This window comes from Triturus cristatus, chromosome 7 (genome assembly GCF_964204655.1).
Source record: "Triturus cristatus chromosome 7, aTriCri1.1, whole genome shotgun sequence".
In the NCBI taxonomy this organism is placed as follows: domain Eukaryota; kingdom Metazoa; phylum Chordata; class Amphibia; order Caudata; family Salamandridae; genus Triturus; species Triturus cristatus.
In genome coordinates, this window is record NC_140590.1 from 1610575215 (window position 1) to 1610596555 (window position 21341).

General features: G+C 44.9%; 1 protein-coding gene across 1 annotated transcript in view; it reads left to right on the top strand.

Annotated features, from left to right (window-relative positions):
• Positions 1–21341, top strand: part of COMMD7 (COMM domain containing 7) — a 62416-nt gene that overhangs the window by 20588 nt on the left and 20487 nt on the right. Inside the window, exons 2-5 of the mRNA XM_085619486.1 lie at positions 2073–2126; positions 2213–2315; positions 20844–20900; positions 21289–21326. Of these exons, the coding sequence (XP_085475612.1) occupies positions 2073–2126; positions 2213–2315; positions 20844–20900; positions 21289–21326 (252 nt within the window). The remainder of the gene's footprint in view (positions 1–2072; positions 2127–2212; positions 2316–20843; positions 20901–21288; positions 21327–21341) is intronic.

Consider the following 21341-nt stretch of genomic DNA (forward strand, 5'->3'; position numbering starts at 1 on the left):
CTCGTATTGCTAGTCTTCCTTTTTAGTTGTACCCCTTTCAGGGCTAGCTAAGGCTACAATTCTAGTCTAGAGTCCCCACGGCATTCACCTGCCTTCTCGATTTCTGTACTCCTCTCCTATACCTTGATATGTCTGTGTATGGTTTACTCAGCAGTCAGCATGATCTTAAACATGGATGTTTAGATATAATCTTCTGTTAGAGCCAAATCTCGCCCAGACCTGTGTTTACTTTAGCACGAGTTGGGAGTAGCTCATGTGAACTGGTGCATTTTTGGGTCTTGCTGCATTAATGGCTTTGTGCCATCACTATTGAGTAATCACTCGCTTAGTTTAAAAAAAAAAGAAAAAGTACTTCTTTGGTATGTCTTATATGATTTATAGAATGTCTTGGGCATGATTACAATGTTTTTTTGCAAAAAACAGTGTGTGTTTTATGTTAGCACAATTACGAGTTGAATAGAACATTGTAAGATGAAAAGAACATTATATAGTAAAGCGCTTGTTCAGCCTCTCCTATTGCTCTTCGTGTTGTAGCTTAATGCGTACATTGTAACGAAAATAACATACCATACAATGACTGGCCATACCAGGCCATGCCAAACCATATGATTAGGGTCCATACCATACTATACATTGACATAACATACCATAGAAAAGTTATCATATTTAAAAATATATATATATATATATTATGTTATATTATCATAATCCTTTTGTACAAAAGTTGTACAACATGCCTAGAAAAAATTGACAAAGCCAGTTGATCTCGTTTAGGCGAGACCTATCGGCTTAAACAATGTCTGTGGATGTAGGATTGGAGGTTTAACAGGGAAGGACGTTCTGGGGAAAAGGGCATCAGAAGAGGGATATTGCCTCTGATGAAATGCTGGCCATGCTCCTGGATAAAGCTGTTCTTCCCCGAAACGGTGGTAAGTGTAATGCATTAACTTCTGGAGGTAACAGAACTGAAATTGTGTAAGGGATGAGAGAGGGAATGTAAATGATGTAGAGTCCATGGACCCGCAGTCAGCAGAGAAATTAGCCCATTAAGTGGGTCTGCCATCCAAATCCGCGTTTCGGTAGTTAAAGAATGCTGGCCACGCAAAAAGGAAATCATTACTTTTTTGTCAACTCAACACTTGCCTCCCTCCCCTATGTATTTCCTCCCAGACATCATGACGAAAACCTCTTCGGACAGAAACATAGTGGTATATTTCAACCATTCATTAAGCATGGTTACGTACATAACTAACACAGTCCCAGTAGCTATATCTCAATGACCAGCCAAGACAACCTTCTATTCTTTTATCCTATTTGATATGACCCCTCTCAACTCGTTAATGTTAATAGGTCTGTTATCTGATACATAGTTCCTTGATTCTGCGTATATGATAAACAATGAAATGATTGTAATTGTATTTATATAGCGCATACTACCCCTGACGAGGCGTCGGAACGCTTTTTGGCAAGTAGCATGCTAAAGGATTAGTGGTGTATTAGTGTAGTGGAATTTGAGTTAATTATAGCGGTGAACATGTGAGTCTGTTAGTTGGATTGAAAAGGATAATGGGGGGATAGAAGATGGAATAGCCTAGAAAGTGTTGATTGGGAGTTCATAGTAGTAAGATGAGGTTTGGGATGAGTATAAGGAAAGATGGAGGAGGGAAGAATCTCTAGAAACGGTTTAGGGAGATCATGGTAGTAAAATGAGTTTTGGGATAAGTCAAAGGAGAGATACGTGAGGGAAGAATTTAGAAGGGTTGTTTGGGAGATCATAGTATTAAAATGAGGTTTAGGGTGATCTAAGGAGGTATAGAGAAGTGGGGAGTCTAGAAAAGGTTAATTTGGAGATAATGGAAATATAATAATGCTTGGGATGAGTCAAACAGTAAAATTATGTACATAAAACTAATATTCGGTGAAATGTAACCAGAATAAAATGCATTTTAGTATTATCAATGGTAAAAGCAAAGAAACAAAACTAAATAATCATTCTTAAAATAATATCACAAAAAATATTAGCTAGAATCGAGACGGCCAGCTTGCTGAAATGTGTCGATTTTTCTCTGCAGCAGTTCTCCGCGCTGACAGAAGTGATCTTCCAGTTTCTGACCGAGCCGAAAGAGGTAAATAACGTGCTGTAACAGACGGAGGTTTAAAATGGAGGCTTTTAGTGCTCCTCTTAGGACGCCCTTTATATTCTCCCATGCAGGGGGAACGGCTTCTGGCTCAGCTTGCAGAATTCGCCACCGCTAATGGAATCAGCTTGGGTCCTTTGAAGAACATCGTGAAAATTGTCCTGTTGGTGCCCAACGGTGAGTGTCTGCCGCGGAGGGCGGGTGAGCGCGCGCGGGGTATTTCACAGCTGTGCGCGCCAGTGTTCCAGGAAGGAAGCATCCCTCACGTGCATAGGTCAATCTTTATTTGCCGCATAGTCCCTTCGGTTCATGCGAGAGTCTCACATCCGCTACATAGACGAAGCCACTTTTATTAAAAGCCACATCATAACGTTTACACAAGGCCACTGGAATTATACAGGAGCGGCGGACAAAATTATGCTGCAGCGTTTAAATTATGTGGCAAGAAAAGGCAAATTATACAGCACGTTTTGTGATATTATTACCACATTCGTATCAGTTTGACACCTGAATGCACAAATAAGTAACAGAAAGGTGACCAGTCAACCTTTGTGAATGACCTGCCTCTGTGCATTAACATGTCGCCACTTTTTTTAAGGAACGTTTGATCCGTTAGATCTAAAAACTGTTGTTTTCTGTTAAAATATGGAATTTATGAAGCAGATAATGGATTATGTGCCAAATGCGGTAAAACCATTCTTGCAGTGAAAACGCAGCGGCCATAAAATTGCATAAATCCAGTGGCCATGTTTAAGCAAGAAGGTAGCATGCAGGTGTCTAGAATAAGTTGTGCAGCTGTTCCTCTGATTAACACAATAATCCAGCGGTTTAAACCTCGTTCTGGAGGTGCAAAACGACCATTGAGGCTGCATCTCTTATGATTATTTTGAAAACCTGGTGTAATTCATGCCCCTTTGAGTCAATGCTGGATACCCTCAGTGACCACATATTTATATATATTGTCATTCAAATTGAGGCATGTGGGCATTAGTAGACACAAGCTGCAGCTGTATTTTCAAGCGTTCTGGAACACATATTTGCCTACCTACTAGCCAGATGAGGGTTAGATAGAGGTACTAAGAAATGGGGTTTGGGGTTGCGTTACAGGGCATTGTGTTATTGACTGATATACAAATGAAACTAATTAACATTGTAGGGCTATTTTGCCTTGAATGCCTGACTACTCTTCTTGGAAGGATGCATGCACCTTATTCAGAATATGTAAAGAGCAAGTCGCTTGACTCTATCATATAATAATTTGCTTTGTGTTTTGTGTGCATTAAAAACTGTGTGGCTATAAGAAAATAAAAAGCAATGGAAGGTATTCCATGAAGCTGCAGCAAACACCATGGCGACGAGGTAACTGTCTCTAACTGTGTCTGCCAGTTCAGTGAATGTGTGCGTTTGAGTAGGTGCACATGGCGTGGATAAATGGACATTCCAATGAGTGTTTGAAGCAATAATCTAAGAAGTGCAGGGATGGGTAAAGTTGGCGTGTGGCTTTTTCTTGGAGTCCTGGAGCAGGCCTTGATTTTAGGTGGAAGCCCATGTTGATTCTGTTGTTTACTACTAGTGTGCTGTGTTCTCCAGTGCAGTTGCATTCCAGTTAGATAACTCACTGTGTCTTGGTGGCTTCGGGTGCAATGCTAGACAGCTCTGTGGTTGGTTTGCCTGCAGCCGACTGTCCACTCCAAAAGCCTGTAAATCCAAACAATTTTCCAGGTTGACACTTTACTGGAGGTCCACTAATCCGAGTCGTCCCTCCTGTGCAAAGTTCACATGGGAGACCAGGTAGGCCCTCAAGTGGTTTCTCAGTGATCTAATTTTAAAAAGAGGGACAACGATATGCAGTTGGATGGCACCATTAGAGCATCCCAGATGGCAACCAATATATAGTGGACTTTATCTCAAAGTCTCTCATGATTAAGACTTTTGGTTGGTGAGGACATCCCACGGGGCACATGGCATTCACTGGGCCCACATGTTTGATCATTCCCGACTAGCAAATGGGGTTAAGGATTAGTTAGGGTCAGACTGCATGTACATGCATTGATATCTGCAGTATCGCAAGATATAAGGAAGTGGTTTAAATAGTTCCAGGTTTATGGTGAGTGCAGCCAAGAAGCCACAAACCCAAAGCCAGGTCGGAAAAAACTGCCTAACATCTGGGCACCTCTAATTGAGTCACACGTTGGGGAGTTCACTGAAGAAAAACATAAGATCAGAAAAAAATTAAGAAGCCAGGGTGGCGTTGCTTTCCAAAATGTTACTTTAGACGTCAGTCTCAATAGTCGGTGGTGAAAGGTTGGAGCTATTGTGTCTGGCCAACCATTTTTCAAGAAGAGAGGAGAGTTACAAGGTTTTCTGTGTGTTGCATTTGACGGCCTCCGATGCTTGCATCTGTAATGTAGTGGGCAATACTCCTGAAGTGACCCATCTAGTGATGAAAGGTTAACCTGTTGTCTACCCCAAGTGAGGAGCAATTATGGGAGAGTCCTATTATATCATAGAGTTAATAAAAGGAACCCGGATTTCTAGGGAAATTTAGCTAACAGCTAACGTATTGTTTGAGTGGTCTCTGGTCCTGGTCCTGTGCCCCATTCCGCAGTGCCCACGGCAACAGTGCCGGCTGGCAGCTTGTGGTCACGAGGCAGCAGATTCAAGGGGTTCTGCAGAACAGGGGAGAGGAGCAGTTTGAGTAAGGAGTAGACCTCTATCTGCACAGTTACGAAGGTCCAAAACCTCATTGGAGTGCGCTGAAAGACTTGTTGTGGTAAACAGAGTATGGGGTAAGCAGTGAAAGGAAGGTTGCTATGGCTGGTTGCAGAGTACAAAGTGACCCAATTCAGCAAAGAGAGCACACACAGGAGAAGGGAAGCACAGTGGATCGCTGGTGCAGAATCCATTGGAGATGAGAATAATGTGTGGGGTGTGTTCAATCAAACATTTTAGTGGGAAGTATTGTTGTTCATGTGAAGCATAATGAATGAGGCTGAGATAAATTCAATGTAGACGGACATGCCTTGAGTCGTGCTAAGTACAGCTTGGTGTACTTAAGGCTGTACCAGGCGGAATGCTGATGACTACCCAACCTATATGCATATCCTACCACCCTATACTGATACAAGTTGTTTGCTACTTACTACATTTTGACTTTCAACCTTAAGTCCCATCTGAGCAGTGTTCTACTTTTCACCTACATAGGTCTTTCTTGATTGCTTACTTGGACATCAGGGTCCTTCGCCTACCCCGTGTCCCCTTTTTCTTGGGAGTCTACGGTTTTCCTTTAGCAACGAGCCTTGAAACCCTTTTGAAGAGACAAGTTGGTGATTCAAAATAATAGAACAAGTTCTAACAAGGTGTCTCCTCCTAGAAGAAGATGGTCATTCTGGAGTTGTTATAATATCAGGCAATTGTTGTTCCTAGTAATGAAACACTCACTACCTCTGTCTGATGAATAGACTCTGGTTAGGTCTATCAGTTTTGGCACTGAGGACCAGAGAGCCACACTCTTCAAATGCCTTAGAGGTGGAGTGGCAGGGCCAAGACATTCAGTTTTAGAAGTCGGTCATGCAGCGTTGAGAAATATGTGCAATCTGGCTTTTTAAAATGGCATCAGAAATGTGATGTCTACTTGTAAGGCCTAGAAGTAGCCTCTTGGCTGCTGTTTGGGCCTGTGCCCCTGTGTTTCCCTAACCAGATGTGTAAATGAACATGAAGACTAAGAGCAGGAAGTGGTTTTAATCTGTCAAGTGTTTGAGAGCTGCAATTCTTGAAAGAAGAAGCATTTTGGTAGAAAGAACTTTTGATTGCAGCCCATACATGGACGACCAGACTTGCATAGAATAGGAGGTACGAACAGGTAGTGTTTCTTTAGGGTAAAAAAAAAATGCCAGGGCTTTTGAAGGCTTGATGAGGTATTTCTGCCATTGCGTCTGTAGGGTAAGCGATAAGCATATGAAAGAAGTGTTTGCTGGTGTGACACCTTGCTGTAGGGCAGTTGCAGTACATTCATGATGCATCTTTGTGGCTCCCTAGTTTTCACTAGTAGCATAAGATAACATTTATGTATGGTTGATATATTGTCAATCTATTTTTGCAGTCTATTTTTAGGTCATAACTACTAGGACAATGCATGCGTAGTCGGCTGCGAGATGTTTTGTTAAGTTGAAATGGGCTTAAAGTCAGCCCATTATTTACCCTTGGTTGGCCTTATTGCCACTCTCCTTTGCTTGCTTCTAATTCGCCAGCACATGTGGGCTTCACTTAATCTAACGTTTGTTCCTCCTCAGGAGCATGGGCACATTTTGTGTGTGCTTTCACTGCTGTGTTTTCAGGCTCTCCTGTTTTTTCTTTTTGTTTAAGTACTCTATGAGAGTGCATGTGTTTTCGTGCTGTTTCCCTCCTGTATGTCTCCCCTCTACCTCACTCACTGCACTTGTGCTTGCCGCCTCCCCTGATGTAGTTAAGCAACCATGATTTGTTTTTTCGTGTGTATGCTTCCCCACCCACCCCCCCCTTGTTTTGAACGCTCTCTTGCTTGTTTGTTCCTCCCAGGTTCCCTTCTTTTTATTTGCTCCCCCTCCGTATTTCTTCCCACGCCCTACATGTTGCATCCACCCCACTACCCCCGCGTTGCTACACACACACACCCTTTCCAATTGCTTCCCTCCTCTATATTTCACATTCACCCCTGTTGCTTACCGCACACTAGCGCTGCTTTTTAGTCCTCGGTCAGAGAAGGCAGCGCGTGCGCAGTCTCGCTTGCGGGATTTAATGTTTTTTAGTACTGGGCTTGAACCCGCCCCTCTTCTCCATTGGCTTGCTTCCTAAACGGAGGCCAGCCATTTGAGGAGAGGGGCGTCTGTCTGTTTAAGCCCCGTCTTTTTCGGATTCGGGGGCGTGTTTTTTACTTTAAACATTCCAGCCAATGGCAAGCGGAGAGAAAGAAAAACACGCCCCCGAATCTGAAAATGCCGCTGCGTTTCTCCGAGGCATTTCTGCTTGACCTCGGAGAAAGGCGGCGGTGTTCATGGCTCTCACTGCCCAGGTGCGATCCAGACCGCTCCCCTACACAAGCACACGGCCTCTTCACGCAGCAGCCTGCCCCTACACAACTACACGGCCTCTTCACGCTGCAGCCTGCCCCTACACAACCACATGACTTCTTAACACAGCAACAGCCTGACACTACACAAGCACACAGCCTCTTCGCGTGTCCTCGCACTGCCAAACACATCAGCATAGCCCTTCAAAGCAACCAAGCATAATACCCAGATTGTCCCACACAACAGAACTGCCGCCTGGCCATCACACCGCATCGGATCCTACCAGCGACCACCACCCACCCTGTAGACCACGCGCTTCTTTTAGACTCTCTCCAATCTGACCCTCTAACTGCCCACGACAGCACAACCTCTCCCCAGCCTAGCCTGTGTCCCTTCAACAGCACGACCTCTTCGTTGACACATTACCACCGCCTGCCCCTGCATAACAGCAGTGCTGGTGTCTCCTTTCACACAGCACGGCCCGTGATCACAGTACCGAGCCCCGCCATGCCGCAGCAACCAAACACACCGTATTGTGTCCTGCATCAGTATCTAAGGACAGTGGAAGCCTTTGGAGGGGCCTATAGTGTGTCTTGTTTGCAGCTCATCTTTTCAAGTTCTTACAGTTTTAGACGTGTCCCTCAAATGCTTGCTAGCAATCCTTCCCCGCCAGCTGCCAATCTATACCACACCGCCCCTGCCCACCCTGCAGCTGGGTGCCTCGATGCCCTGGTCCGCCCAGATACATGCATTGCAGCATGCCTTTCATTGACCACACGGGAGCCCAGCGCACCTCGCAGGAACAATCGTCCTGCGTGTACGCCATGCAGCAGTGAGTGCACGCCCACCATCTACAGGAGCAGCCTGCGTGCACCAAAGACTGAACGCCCCACAACTACAGGAGCAGCATATCCACACCGCTGCAGCCTGTGTGCATCAGAGCCTGCGCGTCCACCACCTGCAGGAGCAGCCTGCTCCACACAGCTACAACCTGTGTGCATTAGAGACTGCGCGTCCACCATCTACAGGAGCAGCCTGCGTGAACGCCGTGCCCAGAGACCACCATCTACAGGAGCAGCATGCTCTACACCGCTGCAGCCTGTGTGCATCAGAGCCTGCGCGTCCACCATCTACAGGAGCAGCCTGCTCCACACCGCGTCCCTGCATGCACCCCGCAACCATTCGTTGCAGCTACCGCAGGCTAGCTGCACTTTCTGCAGCCGAGCCTCTGCGCCCCTCACAGACGCCTGCTTCCACCACAGCAAAGGCGGGGGTGTGTGCCAAGAGCAGTCCAGCCCATAAACGGGCGACAGACGGCCCTTCTCCCCTCCACATCTGCATTGGATGCTCCATCATGCTGCTCGCCTCCCCCGCACCCCGCCTGGCCACACACAAACACAGACATCCTTCCTGCCCGCACACGCACCCAGCAGCCCGTCCCTCCCTCGGCTGGGCTGCGTGCCATGCACTGCAGGATGGGCGGAGCCGCGTTCCAATGCCATGCAGGGTAGTCCTGTGCCTTGCTTCTAGTTATGCCCCCCACCGCCTGTGTGCCATGCACTGCAGGATGGGCGGAGCCGCGTTCCAATGCCATGCAGGGTGTTGGACTTGGCCCTTCTGGCAGGTTCACCCCTGAAACTTTTTGCTTTTTATTGTGACCTGGTGTTAGTGATTTTTGGCTTCTGCGCACTTTACCACTGTGTCCCAGGGTAAAGTGCGTGCGTGTAGTGAGGTTGGCCTGCCCTCCCATAGGAATGCATGGGGGAATGTATGTGTCCCTGGTAGTTCCTGATGCTTGGGGAGTGCAGGTGCGAGTTTGGTATGTGCGGACTCGTGTGATGAAATGCTGCGCGATGATGTGTGCGGCGTCAATGTACCTAGTGTGGAAGTGCCACTTCTAGAAGTTGGCATTTCTGTGTGCAGTGTGAGATGAGTGCCTTGTCTAGCGATTGGCTAGCTGAGGTCATGTGATGGGCTAGGGAATCACCAGTGTCAGGATGGGTCTGCCCCAGTGGTGGGTGGAGAGATCTACATCCAGATGGGTGGGAGGAGTACACCTGGGACCTGAATAGGACTGGGCTTTCCCCACACAATGCTGGCTCCGCCCCCTGTGGTGCGACTGATGACCCTGGCCTGTTCTGTGAATAGGGAGAGGGGCTGAGCAACACAAAGTGCTCAAGAACCAGTTTCATCTGGTTCGCCCCTCCCCTGCACCTGTAAACATAGGTAACCTGTGTATAAAAAGGGGCTGTGACCCCATGTAAGGGGTTCTCTTCTGATCCTAACTGGAGGGGGGCCTGCTGCTGCTGGGCGGCAGGAGAGACCGCCACTGGGGACTGCCTCCCTGCTGGAGGGCCCTGTGAGCTGGCCCCTGGGCCCAGCCTTTGCCCCCCCCCCCCCCCTGCATCCCAAGACTTTCCCTGGAACCTTGCCTTCAAGCGCCTGGGAGCGCTTTATCTTTGCAGTGGAGGAAAGCTTCACTTAATTCTGGGCAGAGCGCTGGACTTATGCCCTGGTGAGCGCTCTATTTCCATTCAAAAGGAGCAACGCTTCGGATTGTTGAACTTGCAGCTCGGAGCTGCGATCATTAGGAAAGGGGAATCCCCAGCGTGGAGATTCCCCCGCAAGTCCGCTTACTTACATCGCAGGTGCCCACCCCGCGTTGTGGCCGCCATAACGATTTGCCTGTAAATCCATTGGCATTTGTTTTATCTAATAACGGGAGCCTACCCCGTAAGTGTGGGTGTCCCCGCCGGTCTCTCCTCGGCCCCGCACAGCGCTGTGCTTTGGTTAGAGCCCGAGTGAGGCTCCAACGTCGGGCCTTCTTTGTTATAGAGCCCTGAGACTCCAAAGGGGGCATATTTGTTTTAGAGCCCTGTCAGGCTCCAACGTTCCTGGGTACATATTTGTTTAGAGTCCAGAGGGACTCCAACGTGAGGGCCTCGAGGTGCCCAGGCCCCAGTCCCCACAGCTGCCCAGCACTTAGTGGGCAGATGCAACGCTTAGGTTGTGCCCCTGTGCGCGTTGGCTTGCACAGCCTGCGCAGTCCAGCCCTGACTCTGTGGACAAAGGGGCGTTTGAGCCCCTGAAAGGCCAAGTTGGCCTGGAGACAGTTTTCTTGTGTTGTGCCCTCACCTAGGGTACATAATCATTGTTACCTGTGTACTTTTGCGCCTGTGCATTGCCTATATGCTATTTTCATTCCTAATGTGATTTATGCAATGCTTTGTGTATCCCTCTAGATGTATTTTTTATACCTAGGAGGTTGTGTTACCTAGTATAGTGATACTAGTGAGTTCATGGTTCCCTGCGCAATATTTTCCTAAGGTGGTTAGGGTTGCGTAGGTGGTACTTACCTGTTGCCAGTAGTTACTGGTCGTGCGCCACATTTTCCAATTGGTGCTACAGTGATTATATGTGCTAGGTTCTTAAGTATTATTCCTACAAAGTGCTAGTTCTAAAAGTGCTTATTCCTGACAGTGGTCCATGAGGCCCTGTCCCATGTAGATAAGTCCCCTGCAAATTCTGCCCGTGCCAGTGGCACATTGTGAAGTGTGTATTTATTATCTAATGTGTTTTGGTATAATACAAAGGCTATTTTTATATATAACCTTGTGTGGAGTTTCTTTTGTGGTGGGCCTTGGGTGTTGTTGCTGGGTGCGCGCGCAAACGCTTTACACATTGCCTCCGGGATAAGCCTGACTGTGCCAAGCTACCAAGGGGGTGAGCAGGGGTTATCTTTGGCGTGTAACTTCCTTGCCCTGACTAGAGTGGTGGTTTCTGCCTGGCTTTGGCGCAAGCCCTAGCCAACCAGAAATCCCATTTCTAACACAGGGTAGTCCTGTGCCTTGCTTCTGGTGATGCCCCCCCACCGCCTGCGTGCCATGCACTGCAGGATGGGTGGAGCCGTGTTCCAATGCCATGCAGGGTAGTCCTGTGCCTTGCTTATAGTGATGCGCCCCCCCCCCCACCGCCTGCGTGCCATGCTCTGCAGGGTAGGTGGAGCCGCGTTCCAATGCCATGCAGGGTAGTCCTGTGCCTTGCTTCTAGTGATGCCCCGCCTGCGTGCCTGCAGTACTAAGGATACTGGAAAATCCGGAACTACTGTAGGCCAACGTTGTGGGGCGTGTACACGGGGTAATTCCTAAATGAAAGGTCATTCGTGGTGAGTGCGTACCCATCTCTCAAAGGCATTTTAATACCCGATGGCAGAACTTGAGACGCCCCAGTCTGGAACGGGTTAACAACTGGTATGTTCAACACATGTCCGAGGGTTTCCGCTCCCAGCCCTTAGCTCAAGAACCTCTGTGCATTCAGAGGCATCCGTTTGTTTTGGAGCACAGGGGCCTTATGCAATGTAAATAAATGCCGAAGTAGTGGGGGGGTGGCTCTGTGTGTGTGGGTGGCTTTGTGTGTGTGGGTGCAAATGCAATAGGTCTCGCATTTGAGAGTGATTAAGCTATTGACATTGTAAATAACAATGCTGTTTCTTTAAATGTTTTAAAAACAAAAACATAAACAAAAATAATGTCATGAGCAATGCCAATAGCTCTAACTTTAAAAATGCCGAGACCATTGCATTGTAAATGCTTGTTTTTTAGGTCTCGCCTAGCGAAGCAGCGCATGCGCTGCGCGCCTTGGCAAGATCTATTGTTGTTGGTTTCTGTGCCGAAAGGGGACAGGGGATGTGCACGCGCCTGGACAGGCGATGTGTACGGCTCTGTCGGCTCCAGATCATCTCGGATGGAAGATGTGCACGCGCCTGGGGGAATTACTTCAGCATGAAGGATGAGTGGGATTAGTCCTTTGCAGTGGGAGCTCTGTGTTTGTTTACTGAGTAAGAAAGCGTGATTTAAAGACCTCCTCTGTCTTTTGCTGGCAAGATTGTTTCTGCAGTGCAGAGTTATAAGCCTTTTCCAAGGATTTAAAGCGCCCAGACATGACTGACCTCACATTTCGAAATACTGGGAAGGATGGAATGCGGTGAAAAAAAGCACAACACGTTGCACAAATTACGGAGGTGCAACTCGGATCCTACATGTGCTCTCGCTTGAACTGTACTAAGGTCTGTGTGTGGAAATAAGGACTGTATTAACAAGAAAATAAACCCTTCTATCCTCAAGCCAGACGATTTCCTGGTGACATGCAGCAGCCCGAACTGCTTTGCTGCTTTGAAACGGGGCTTCAGGCTACTGTGCAGTGACTCAAGCTTCTAAGGCCCATGCATGAGTTGCTATTCCAATCCAGGTTTTAGCTTTGCATTCTGGGATGCGTAGTCCTGAATGTACAAAGTGCTCAACATAAGAGAGCTGCACACTTGAATTCCTGCCACCTCTCGCTCCGGCTAGAGTGTCAGCCGCCTCCTGAGATGACGACAGCGCCCCCTGAGACCAGGTGGTGATGGTGAGGGAGCGCAGGCGACGCCTCCTTATAAACGGGTGCTAATTACAGAAGCCAGCGCATGGAAAGCTGGGCCGGCGCCCAGGTGGAAAATCAGACTATTATTGTCAGTCCGAAAACATGAGAGACCTCTGGTGCACATCTGGAGAGACAGTGCTCTGTCACTGTGACCTGTGGTGACTCCAAGGCCGCAGCCCAAACACGCTCTGCTGCTGACTCCATGTGTGACATGCAGCGGTTGAAGTGCATACCAAGCATTTGCAATGCAATAGCTCTTGCATTTACGCGTGTTTGAGCTATTGACATTGCAAATAACAATGCCTTTTATTTTTGTTTTTAAAACATAAATAAAAGGCATTGTCATTTACAATGCCAATAGCGTAAGCTCGCGTAATTGCGAGACCTGTTGCATTGCAAATGCTTGTTCTGTTCACCAATCTAACAGAAAAACATGTTTGGTGCGGGCGCCTACAAAATGACGCAGCCGGCAAGGTATGACCTTTTTGTCTTTTTTTAAAAGCCATGCTGCACAGCATCGGGTGCTGTACCGCATGCCCAGAACCAAAGCTATATGTCTCAAGGGGCAGATATATTGGCTTTGCCGACGCTTGTTTTAGTTATGTTTTCACAGGAAGCCATTTTCCTTTAAGTTGAAAGAGCCGCTTGCTATCATTTAATTTCCCTCGTGTGTCTTTCTGGTCGCACTTCCATTGGTTATCTCAGCAGAGGGGCCAAGCCCACGGATGGGCCAATGAGCTATCTCGGCTGGTGGAGACTGGAGGGGAGAGTGCTGTTCACCCTCCCTTCCAGTTCTTCAGACGCCAACCCCACGTTCACACTCTAAATTCTGCAGTGTGTCCAGAAGCAGTTAATTCTTTTATAGCCTGTGATTGAAAGAAATGACCCACATTCACGCTATTTTAGCTGTGACACTTTGAGGGTGGGTCTCATTGTGCTGTTTGAGTTTTGATAAGGTGCTGATAAACATTTATCTCACCTCATAGGACACAAAGTGGGGTAAAGGAGCTGCATCGTAGCTGTGAAACTAGTAAATGAAACTGGGTGGCGGGAAGGCGACGAAGAGTCGCACAATGAACTGTTTGGACCTGTTATCACCTGGAAAGGGCCTTGGCCAGAATCACCGCCCTTGTACTCTGACCCTGTCCTTTCACCTCTTAATCTCTCTGCTCTCTTCTTAACTTCTTTCTACAAGCACTCCTAAGTTCCGGGGGGGGGGGGAGGAGAGTGTGTCTGTGTGTGTGCGTGTGTGTGTGTGTGTCAGTCAGTCATTCTCTTTATTTCTCTTTCTCTCTCTATCGCTCTCTCTCTATCTTTTTCTCTCTCTATCTTTTTCTTACAAAGCCAGGTCCTATATAGTATTTTCTGAGGGCTTAGCACTGCTAGCAGGGGTTGACTGACATCCTTTAATTACCTCCACATATTACCAGAAGTCTGTGTGGGCAGGATCTACTGGGAACAACATTCCCAAGCTTTTTGTTTAATGTTCTCAGTATAGTTCTCATACTGTTTGTTAAAAACAACGGTTCCTAAACCGGTAATACTGAACTTGAGTTGCCTCAGATTGAAAGAGGGGTGGTGGGGTTTGGGGTGGGGACTCCTATATTTTGAAGCCAAGGGAGAGACAGATAGTAAAAGAGGAAACATGCCTTCTCCCCAGGGTACGTATTACATGAAAGAAATGCAAATATGTAAAATTGATTAATCAGTAGAACTAAAGGCTGTTTGGGAGGCAGTCCAGCCTTTAATTTATAGAATCCTTTGAAACTTCAGAGTTCTTCTTTGTGAGAGGTAGTGTGACTGTCATGTAAAAAGGTTTGCATTAGTTACAGTCTAATTGTCTATTATTAAAAGTATAATTTTTGAAAGCACTGTAAGCACTTTAAAACTGACTCTTTTTGCACATATTGTGGCTGCCTATTTTAATGCTGTGTGCAATACATTTTGTAAACTACAACAGCTTATCTTAGATGCAGCATCTCCAACCTTTTCCCTAATAAGAGCTACTTATGTTCCGTGAAAATCCTCCCCCGCTACTGATATTATTAGAGATTAAACGATAACCACATAAAACAAGATTCGGTTAGTGGCCACCGTATGCAAGATTGCCTTTGGTGATTATATCCATGCATCTTTCATGGTTGCCAGCAGTAATCTAAAAAAGACTTTGTTAATGCGGAATCCCTCCGCAAGGATAAGACATAACAACCATAGCTGCAATGCCCTTAGCACCAAGTTAATGATAGAGGTAATTAATCTCTCCATCACAATTTGATTTTAATCACTCCAATATCGGCTTTAAATATATTTTTGAAATTCAACCATTTTCCCAACACATCAATTTATGAGTTCTGAAAATGCACACGTTTTCATCTCAAATACATGCTTTTCAATTTTGGAATACATTCGGCCAAGCAAAAGCTTCTAATTTAGTTCTCTGGCTGCACGCAGAAGAGCTAGTTGCAAGTAGCTGGAGAACTACCAGTAGATCATGAGCTACTAGCTGTAGAAACAGGTCTTAGGCTGTGTTTAATATATATATTCTTATAGTTCTTATAGTGCATGTAACGACTTGCATATTGACAGTGCTTTTTTATTATAGGCTGGGACCCCTTTCACACCATATATGCACTTGGCACTATTGTCCAGTGCACTAACCAGGGTTCAAATAAATGACCCTCTAGTTACACCCACAGACCTCTATCTCATTGACGAACTGAGCTTTCCTACCAGAGCAGTCATTTCCCGGAAAACAGATTAACTTGAATTTATTTTTCATTTAAGGTGTGTGTATTTATAGCCTGTATGCAGTTATCTGCTGGTGAAAGGCAGCAAAATATTTGCAGAAATATTTTGTTCTTTTTAGAATCATCCTAAACCCCACCCCCATCGTACTCCGGATCAAAGTGCTCATGCTTGTTTTATGCACTTCGACCGCTGCATAGTACTGTGTTGTACCACTTTTCCCAGACATATGCCTGTGTGCCATCTCTCACTCCTTTTCACTTCAAGCTTCTGCACAAGCGAAGCGATGATACAAAGTAAGAGCACAACTCTGGTCCTCAGACTTGACATCTACACCACTTAGATTGGCCATTTTAGAGTCAGTGTTTCACCCAAGGCATGGCGTTGTATGCTCCTTTACGCAAAGCTCCCTAGCGCCTTGTCATGGCGATATAAATGCAATTATAATACACTACAACTGAAAATGTGGAAGTATGGGGACGGTGGATTCTGGGTTAGGAAAAGAAAAGGGTGGAGCTGCTTAGTTTAACCGTATAAGCACTTCGTAGACATGGTTGCTGTTAAGTGGATTACCAGTTTTGGCCACTTGGTGGCGATAGTTCCCAAGCAGTTAAAATTGAGACTGTTGGATTTCATTAGGCAAATCTGACACAACATTTCAAATACAAAGCAGGTTACGAAGTCACAAGTGATCCCTGTTTGCGTGTAAACAAAGGCTGACTGCCAAGAAGCATTGAAACTAGTCTAAATTGAGACTTGCTTGCCTTTCGGGCTACTTAAAATGAGGGTAAGCTTAGCAAAATCCAGGCTTTTAAAAACATTTCTTTATTAATATTTTAACTAGCGTACGTGACGCATCCCTGCATAGTATCGATACATATCTTGACTGACAAAAATAAACCGTAACTTGTGCCAATGCTCCAGAGTTAGTGCTCTTTACCAACTTTATATTTAGCTGGGCCAACTTCTTTTCTCTTCTACATTATACACTTCCTTGTTTCTAGATTATATTTTTTACTTTTGTTAATTTTTAGTGTCCAACTCGTGCCTATTTTACCCACATCTCATAGGATGGGAGGGGAAGACATGTGGTAGTGCGTCAAATCAACTTGTTCTGCCCTCTACAGCTTCTCACATAATTTCCTCTCATCAGTGGGGCTTCCCGATTCTTCGCCTTTATTTCTGTTGATAGTTAAATTATTCATGATCTAGGTGGGCATTAATCCCTTTGGGAAACTGTACTAACATGGCATCCCATGCCAGGGTTCCTCCCATGGTGTCACTGAGATTTAGGTTTCACAAGGCGTTTCTCAGCATCCATCATTTTCTTGTTTCGCTTTCCCACCCTTCTATTTTGAGGGGGGGGGCTTATTTATATCCAGTTCCTAGAGATTTCCCTCTTGGCCATTAGTAGTTCTCGATCTATGAATTAGCGTTCTGTCTTGGTCTTCTGGGGTCTAGACATGCCCGCTGAGAATGATATCTTGGGATGGCACAGGCCAGGTCTACTTGCCGACTCGGTCAATATTGTTGTCGCTGTTTCCTGGTATTTTCCCAACTTATTGCATGGCCATACCTTATGATGGAAGGTTGCCTCTGTTTCGCCGGAGCTGGAGTAGGTGTCAGACTGAAGGCTGTGTGGTTTCACAGGCGTCATGAAAGCTTGGTTGAGGATATTAAACTGTGTGTACCTGAAATTCTCATTCATTCATAATCTCTTCGGTATTGGTCTTCTTCTATCCCATTATTAGTCTGTGAATGATATTTATAATGCTTCCTCCCATTTAAGTCTTGGGTGACCATTGTCCGTCATTGACTTTGTTCTGATTGTCCTACACATTTGGATCATCACTTTGTGGCCTGTGCTCAGTGTGAGGAGCAGTTGTAGTGTCTCACCCACTTTGAGTTCCTCCTTGTTAACGCCCCGCCGTTGTCTCATTGCCTGCACAATTCTGTTGTACGAAATCAGTAGACCCGCCGATAGCCAAAATTTGCTCTCCAGTTCTTCAAAGGACGCCAAAGGAGAATGTCTCCTTCATGAGTAATTCCATCTGAATTTACCGAATTCTCCCACATCCCGGAGGGAATCTCTAGTGTACAGGCAGATGTATTTTTCGCTCTTTTAATGTACATAAGCCAATATTTTCTGGCCCTGTCAACCAGGATGGGTAGATTGTTTTTCCTACTCTTTAATGCCCACAAGACAAATGTCAGTGGGGCTGGACATAATCTTAGTCATCCAGTGTGGCCTCGTGTATTTTAAGCTCCTTGAATCACCTTGACACGCATTAGAAATGTTATGCTACATAATACAGCCCTAGATCTAGGACTGCAAAGTCCTCCTTCCATTGGAAGCTTAAGCTGTTCCATGGCTACCCTCCATCTGCTGTTACTCCATACTGGTTCCGTAGTCCAGGAATTCAGCTCCCCAAAGAGTTTGTGTCACTGTTTTCGCTATGGGTTCTCTTCCCATCACAGATATTGGGAGGCGGCACCCAAAGGATATGCAGTTATGCAACTCTGACATAATTCGGGTACACTTACTGTCTATGACGTCTCTATGACGTCTCTGTGCGGTCTGTGAACTCTGAAACCGAGATACTTGATAGTGTCTGAATTCCATTCCACTCCCAATCTTGTTTCCACTTTTTTCTTTTCCACTTTTTAAGCAGGCGGAAAAGGTGTGATTTATTTCATTAAAGGCCAGACTCTTGCCCGAAGGGTCCGTAAGCTTAATGATTATTTCCATTTTGACTAGGGTTCCGACAAGTATGGCAATATGCCATCTCCATTCAGCAATTTCTTATGGATTTCGCTGTTAATTGTAATTCCCTTGTACACCTCTTTCGCTTTTATCTACCATGCAGTGGTTTCATCGGGATTGCAAAGAGCAAAGGCCACATTTCTGTTGAGTGCCTCTTCCTGTGGGACAGCTGTCTGATACCACTAAAATGTAGACTTGCGTGATGTTTTAATTGCATTCCTGAATTCGTGTTACAAATGCGAGACTTTTGATAAGCTGGAATATGTGGCTTTCTGGTATATTTCTCCCATGTTTGTACGTCCTCAAGGCTGGTTTGTATAGTTTCTACTTGAAATAATTGTTAGCAACGAAATTTCTTGTTGGCACTAGTGAGTAGACAACTTCATTGGGTAAGAAAGACCCTTAAATAACGATTTCTGCTTTTTATTCAAAAACTGTCGCTTGTGAAGAGAAAACATAAAATCATTGCTTTCCAATCCTTTTCTATTTTTAAATGGCAATTAGCGGTCAGTACAGAATGGTAAATGTCAATTACAGAATTTCCCTTGTCTTCCCTCTCTTCCTTAATCTTTATGATCCAATGTGGGTTATTTATCCCTAACTAACTATAAGTAAGAAGGAAGGGGACAAAGGTATTTTTCATTACAAAAATTGCATTCCCCTGTTCCAGTTGTTTGCTGAGGTTCTGTGTATATATAGCGATTCGGTCTCTTTTTTTCTTCCTCATAATCACTTATTGAGGTATTGCTAAAAGACATTAATCAGATGACCGCTTTTTGATTTAATTTTTATATATTGTGATCATGTTTTATATAAACCCAATGGATATTGTCTGTACATTAGTTTTTTAATCAGCCCACAATAATCTAGAATGATTTAAACTAAGAGGGTTTTTATTGTTATTGTTTTTACCTGTTCATAATATGATGTTTATGTATGATTTTACTTTACTGATATTATGATTAATGGACTTGTATACCTTTTCTGTTGTTATGTGTACTGTGCTTTTATGGATACACCACTATCCGAATAAAGATTTTTGAATTGAATTGATAGTAATCCGAATATAATAAATCTCCTTGTGGTCCCTCTACTGCATTTCCCCGCAAGTGATACAAAAATTATCTTTACTCCATGGCTTAGCAATAGCCCCCGGGACATAGCTAATGTGTTACATGTGTACCAATGTGTCCTGACCATTGACTATTTCCTCATTCCATGAACCTTATCCACACTATACAGTAGTGTATCCTAAAATGAAAGTTTTTGTGCTTTTCAAATTTGAGACAATTAGTAGTTTATATAACTCCCCCAAAATAGATCTCAGATTTCTGTCCTACTTCCAGTTGCCTACTACTTGGTCAGCTTTCTCATCCCATTTAACAATTATTGTAATATGGCATCATGTATAAACTTTTCCAGCCTCCTTAGGCATTTATATTGTACTGAGCCGGTGTCCAGTCTTGTTTTATCTCAGGAACCTTCTTATCGTGAACCACTTGACCTAGTGCTTCAAAATAATCTTAAGTCTGATCCTTCCTTATCTACATCCACAAAGGTATGGATCCTTAAAAAAAATTGCCTCACCCATCTCCCTTTTGGTTAATACTCGGTGTAAGATTTAGAGTATACCACAATGGGTGCAAACCCAAATGTAATTGTCTTCAAATAATTATTTTCCTAATAGTATTCCCTGCATACAACAATACCACCAAGCACATTTTTAATAAAAATCTGGCGAAGTGGCAGTGTTCCTTGCTCGGGGTTGCCCTGCTAAACATAGGAAAATCTGGACCCCCTGGGCGTCCTATCGAGGAATTGAGCCTCCGCCTCTCCCACCCACCGACCCCCTAAATGGAGCGATATATATATCTTATTGCTATTGTCTGTATATGTACATTGCTTTGAAAACCCCGTGTATGATAACAACGAAAATTCGTGACCAATTAATCAATATGCATATTTTGAGATCTAGAACTGTCTGCACTATGTTTGATTTTTACCCCCTGCATGTTGGGCAGATGTTTGATTATGGTCGAAATGTTGGACTCGCTGTGAAATTATGCCTCTTCCTCCTACAGGTCATTGTAGGGCCTTTGCCCACACATCCAACGGGAAAACCAAATAAAATTTGTTGTGAACAAAAAAAAAATCTGCGGTTTGCAAACTGACACATACATTTGCAATTTTGGGGCGCTACTGCTCAGATTAGATTTACAAATCCTATTGTTAAATAGTAATATTAATGCTACACGTTACACAGCATGAAGGAAAAATTCAATTTATGTGAGACTTGTGATTTCTTTTTGAGAGACAACTATATATGTGATTGGTTTATAAAATGACAGCATAGCAACTGGGTGCCAGAAATAATGTGCTCCCCACCCCCATGCAGCACATGTAATGTAAGGCTGTTTTGTTTAACTGTTCCATCACATCACATGGGTCCTTCTAGGGCAGGTGTAACTTTAGAGATGACCCACCATCTGCCCTGGAATAGTGGAACAGGCGATTATGCTGAAGTGGAACCTGTTTTTACTGAGTGCGAGAAAGGCCAAGGCCTTCTGTTGCTATGGCGATAGGAGCATCATGTTTTTAAAAGCACTTGCCTTAATTGTAAAGAGCCTGTGAATTGCAGGGAGGTAGAGAAAGCGTAAGCCACAATTTCCAAAGACACTGTAGATTTGTTGTTTCTCACTGCACCGTCACATGATGTGCTGTTTCTTGCAGGTGCCATGAAGAGGAATCTCACTAGCGAACAAGTGAAGGCAGATTTCATTACATTGGGTAAGTCTGGATGTAGATTGAAAAGGACAGTGGGATTCCTTAGGGGAGCCTGAGGCTGAGTCGTGATGTCCAGACACAAGGCCCCAAGATCGGTAGTAACCAGGGATTGCGGTATCACCAAAGAAGTCCCACGCGGCAATGTGAAATAACTGGTGCAGCACTTGGCCTCCTTAGATTGTACCCTGGTTACCATTTTGTAAAATGACGCTGTCCGTTCTGGCAGTGAAGTTTACCAATAAAATAGTGGATTGTCTCTTATGTATCTGGTCTACTGGTTTAATAATGCCTAATTGAGTTAAGGGTATTTTTTAATTAAATCTTTTGCGTTTAGTGTTGAATTGCATCTGGTATATTAAAAGTGAATTGAATACTGTCTTCTTGTTTCTAGGACTCAGCGAAGAGAAAGCAAGTTATTTTGCAGAGCAGGTAAAATCTTTTATA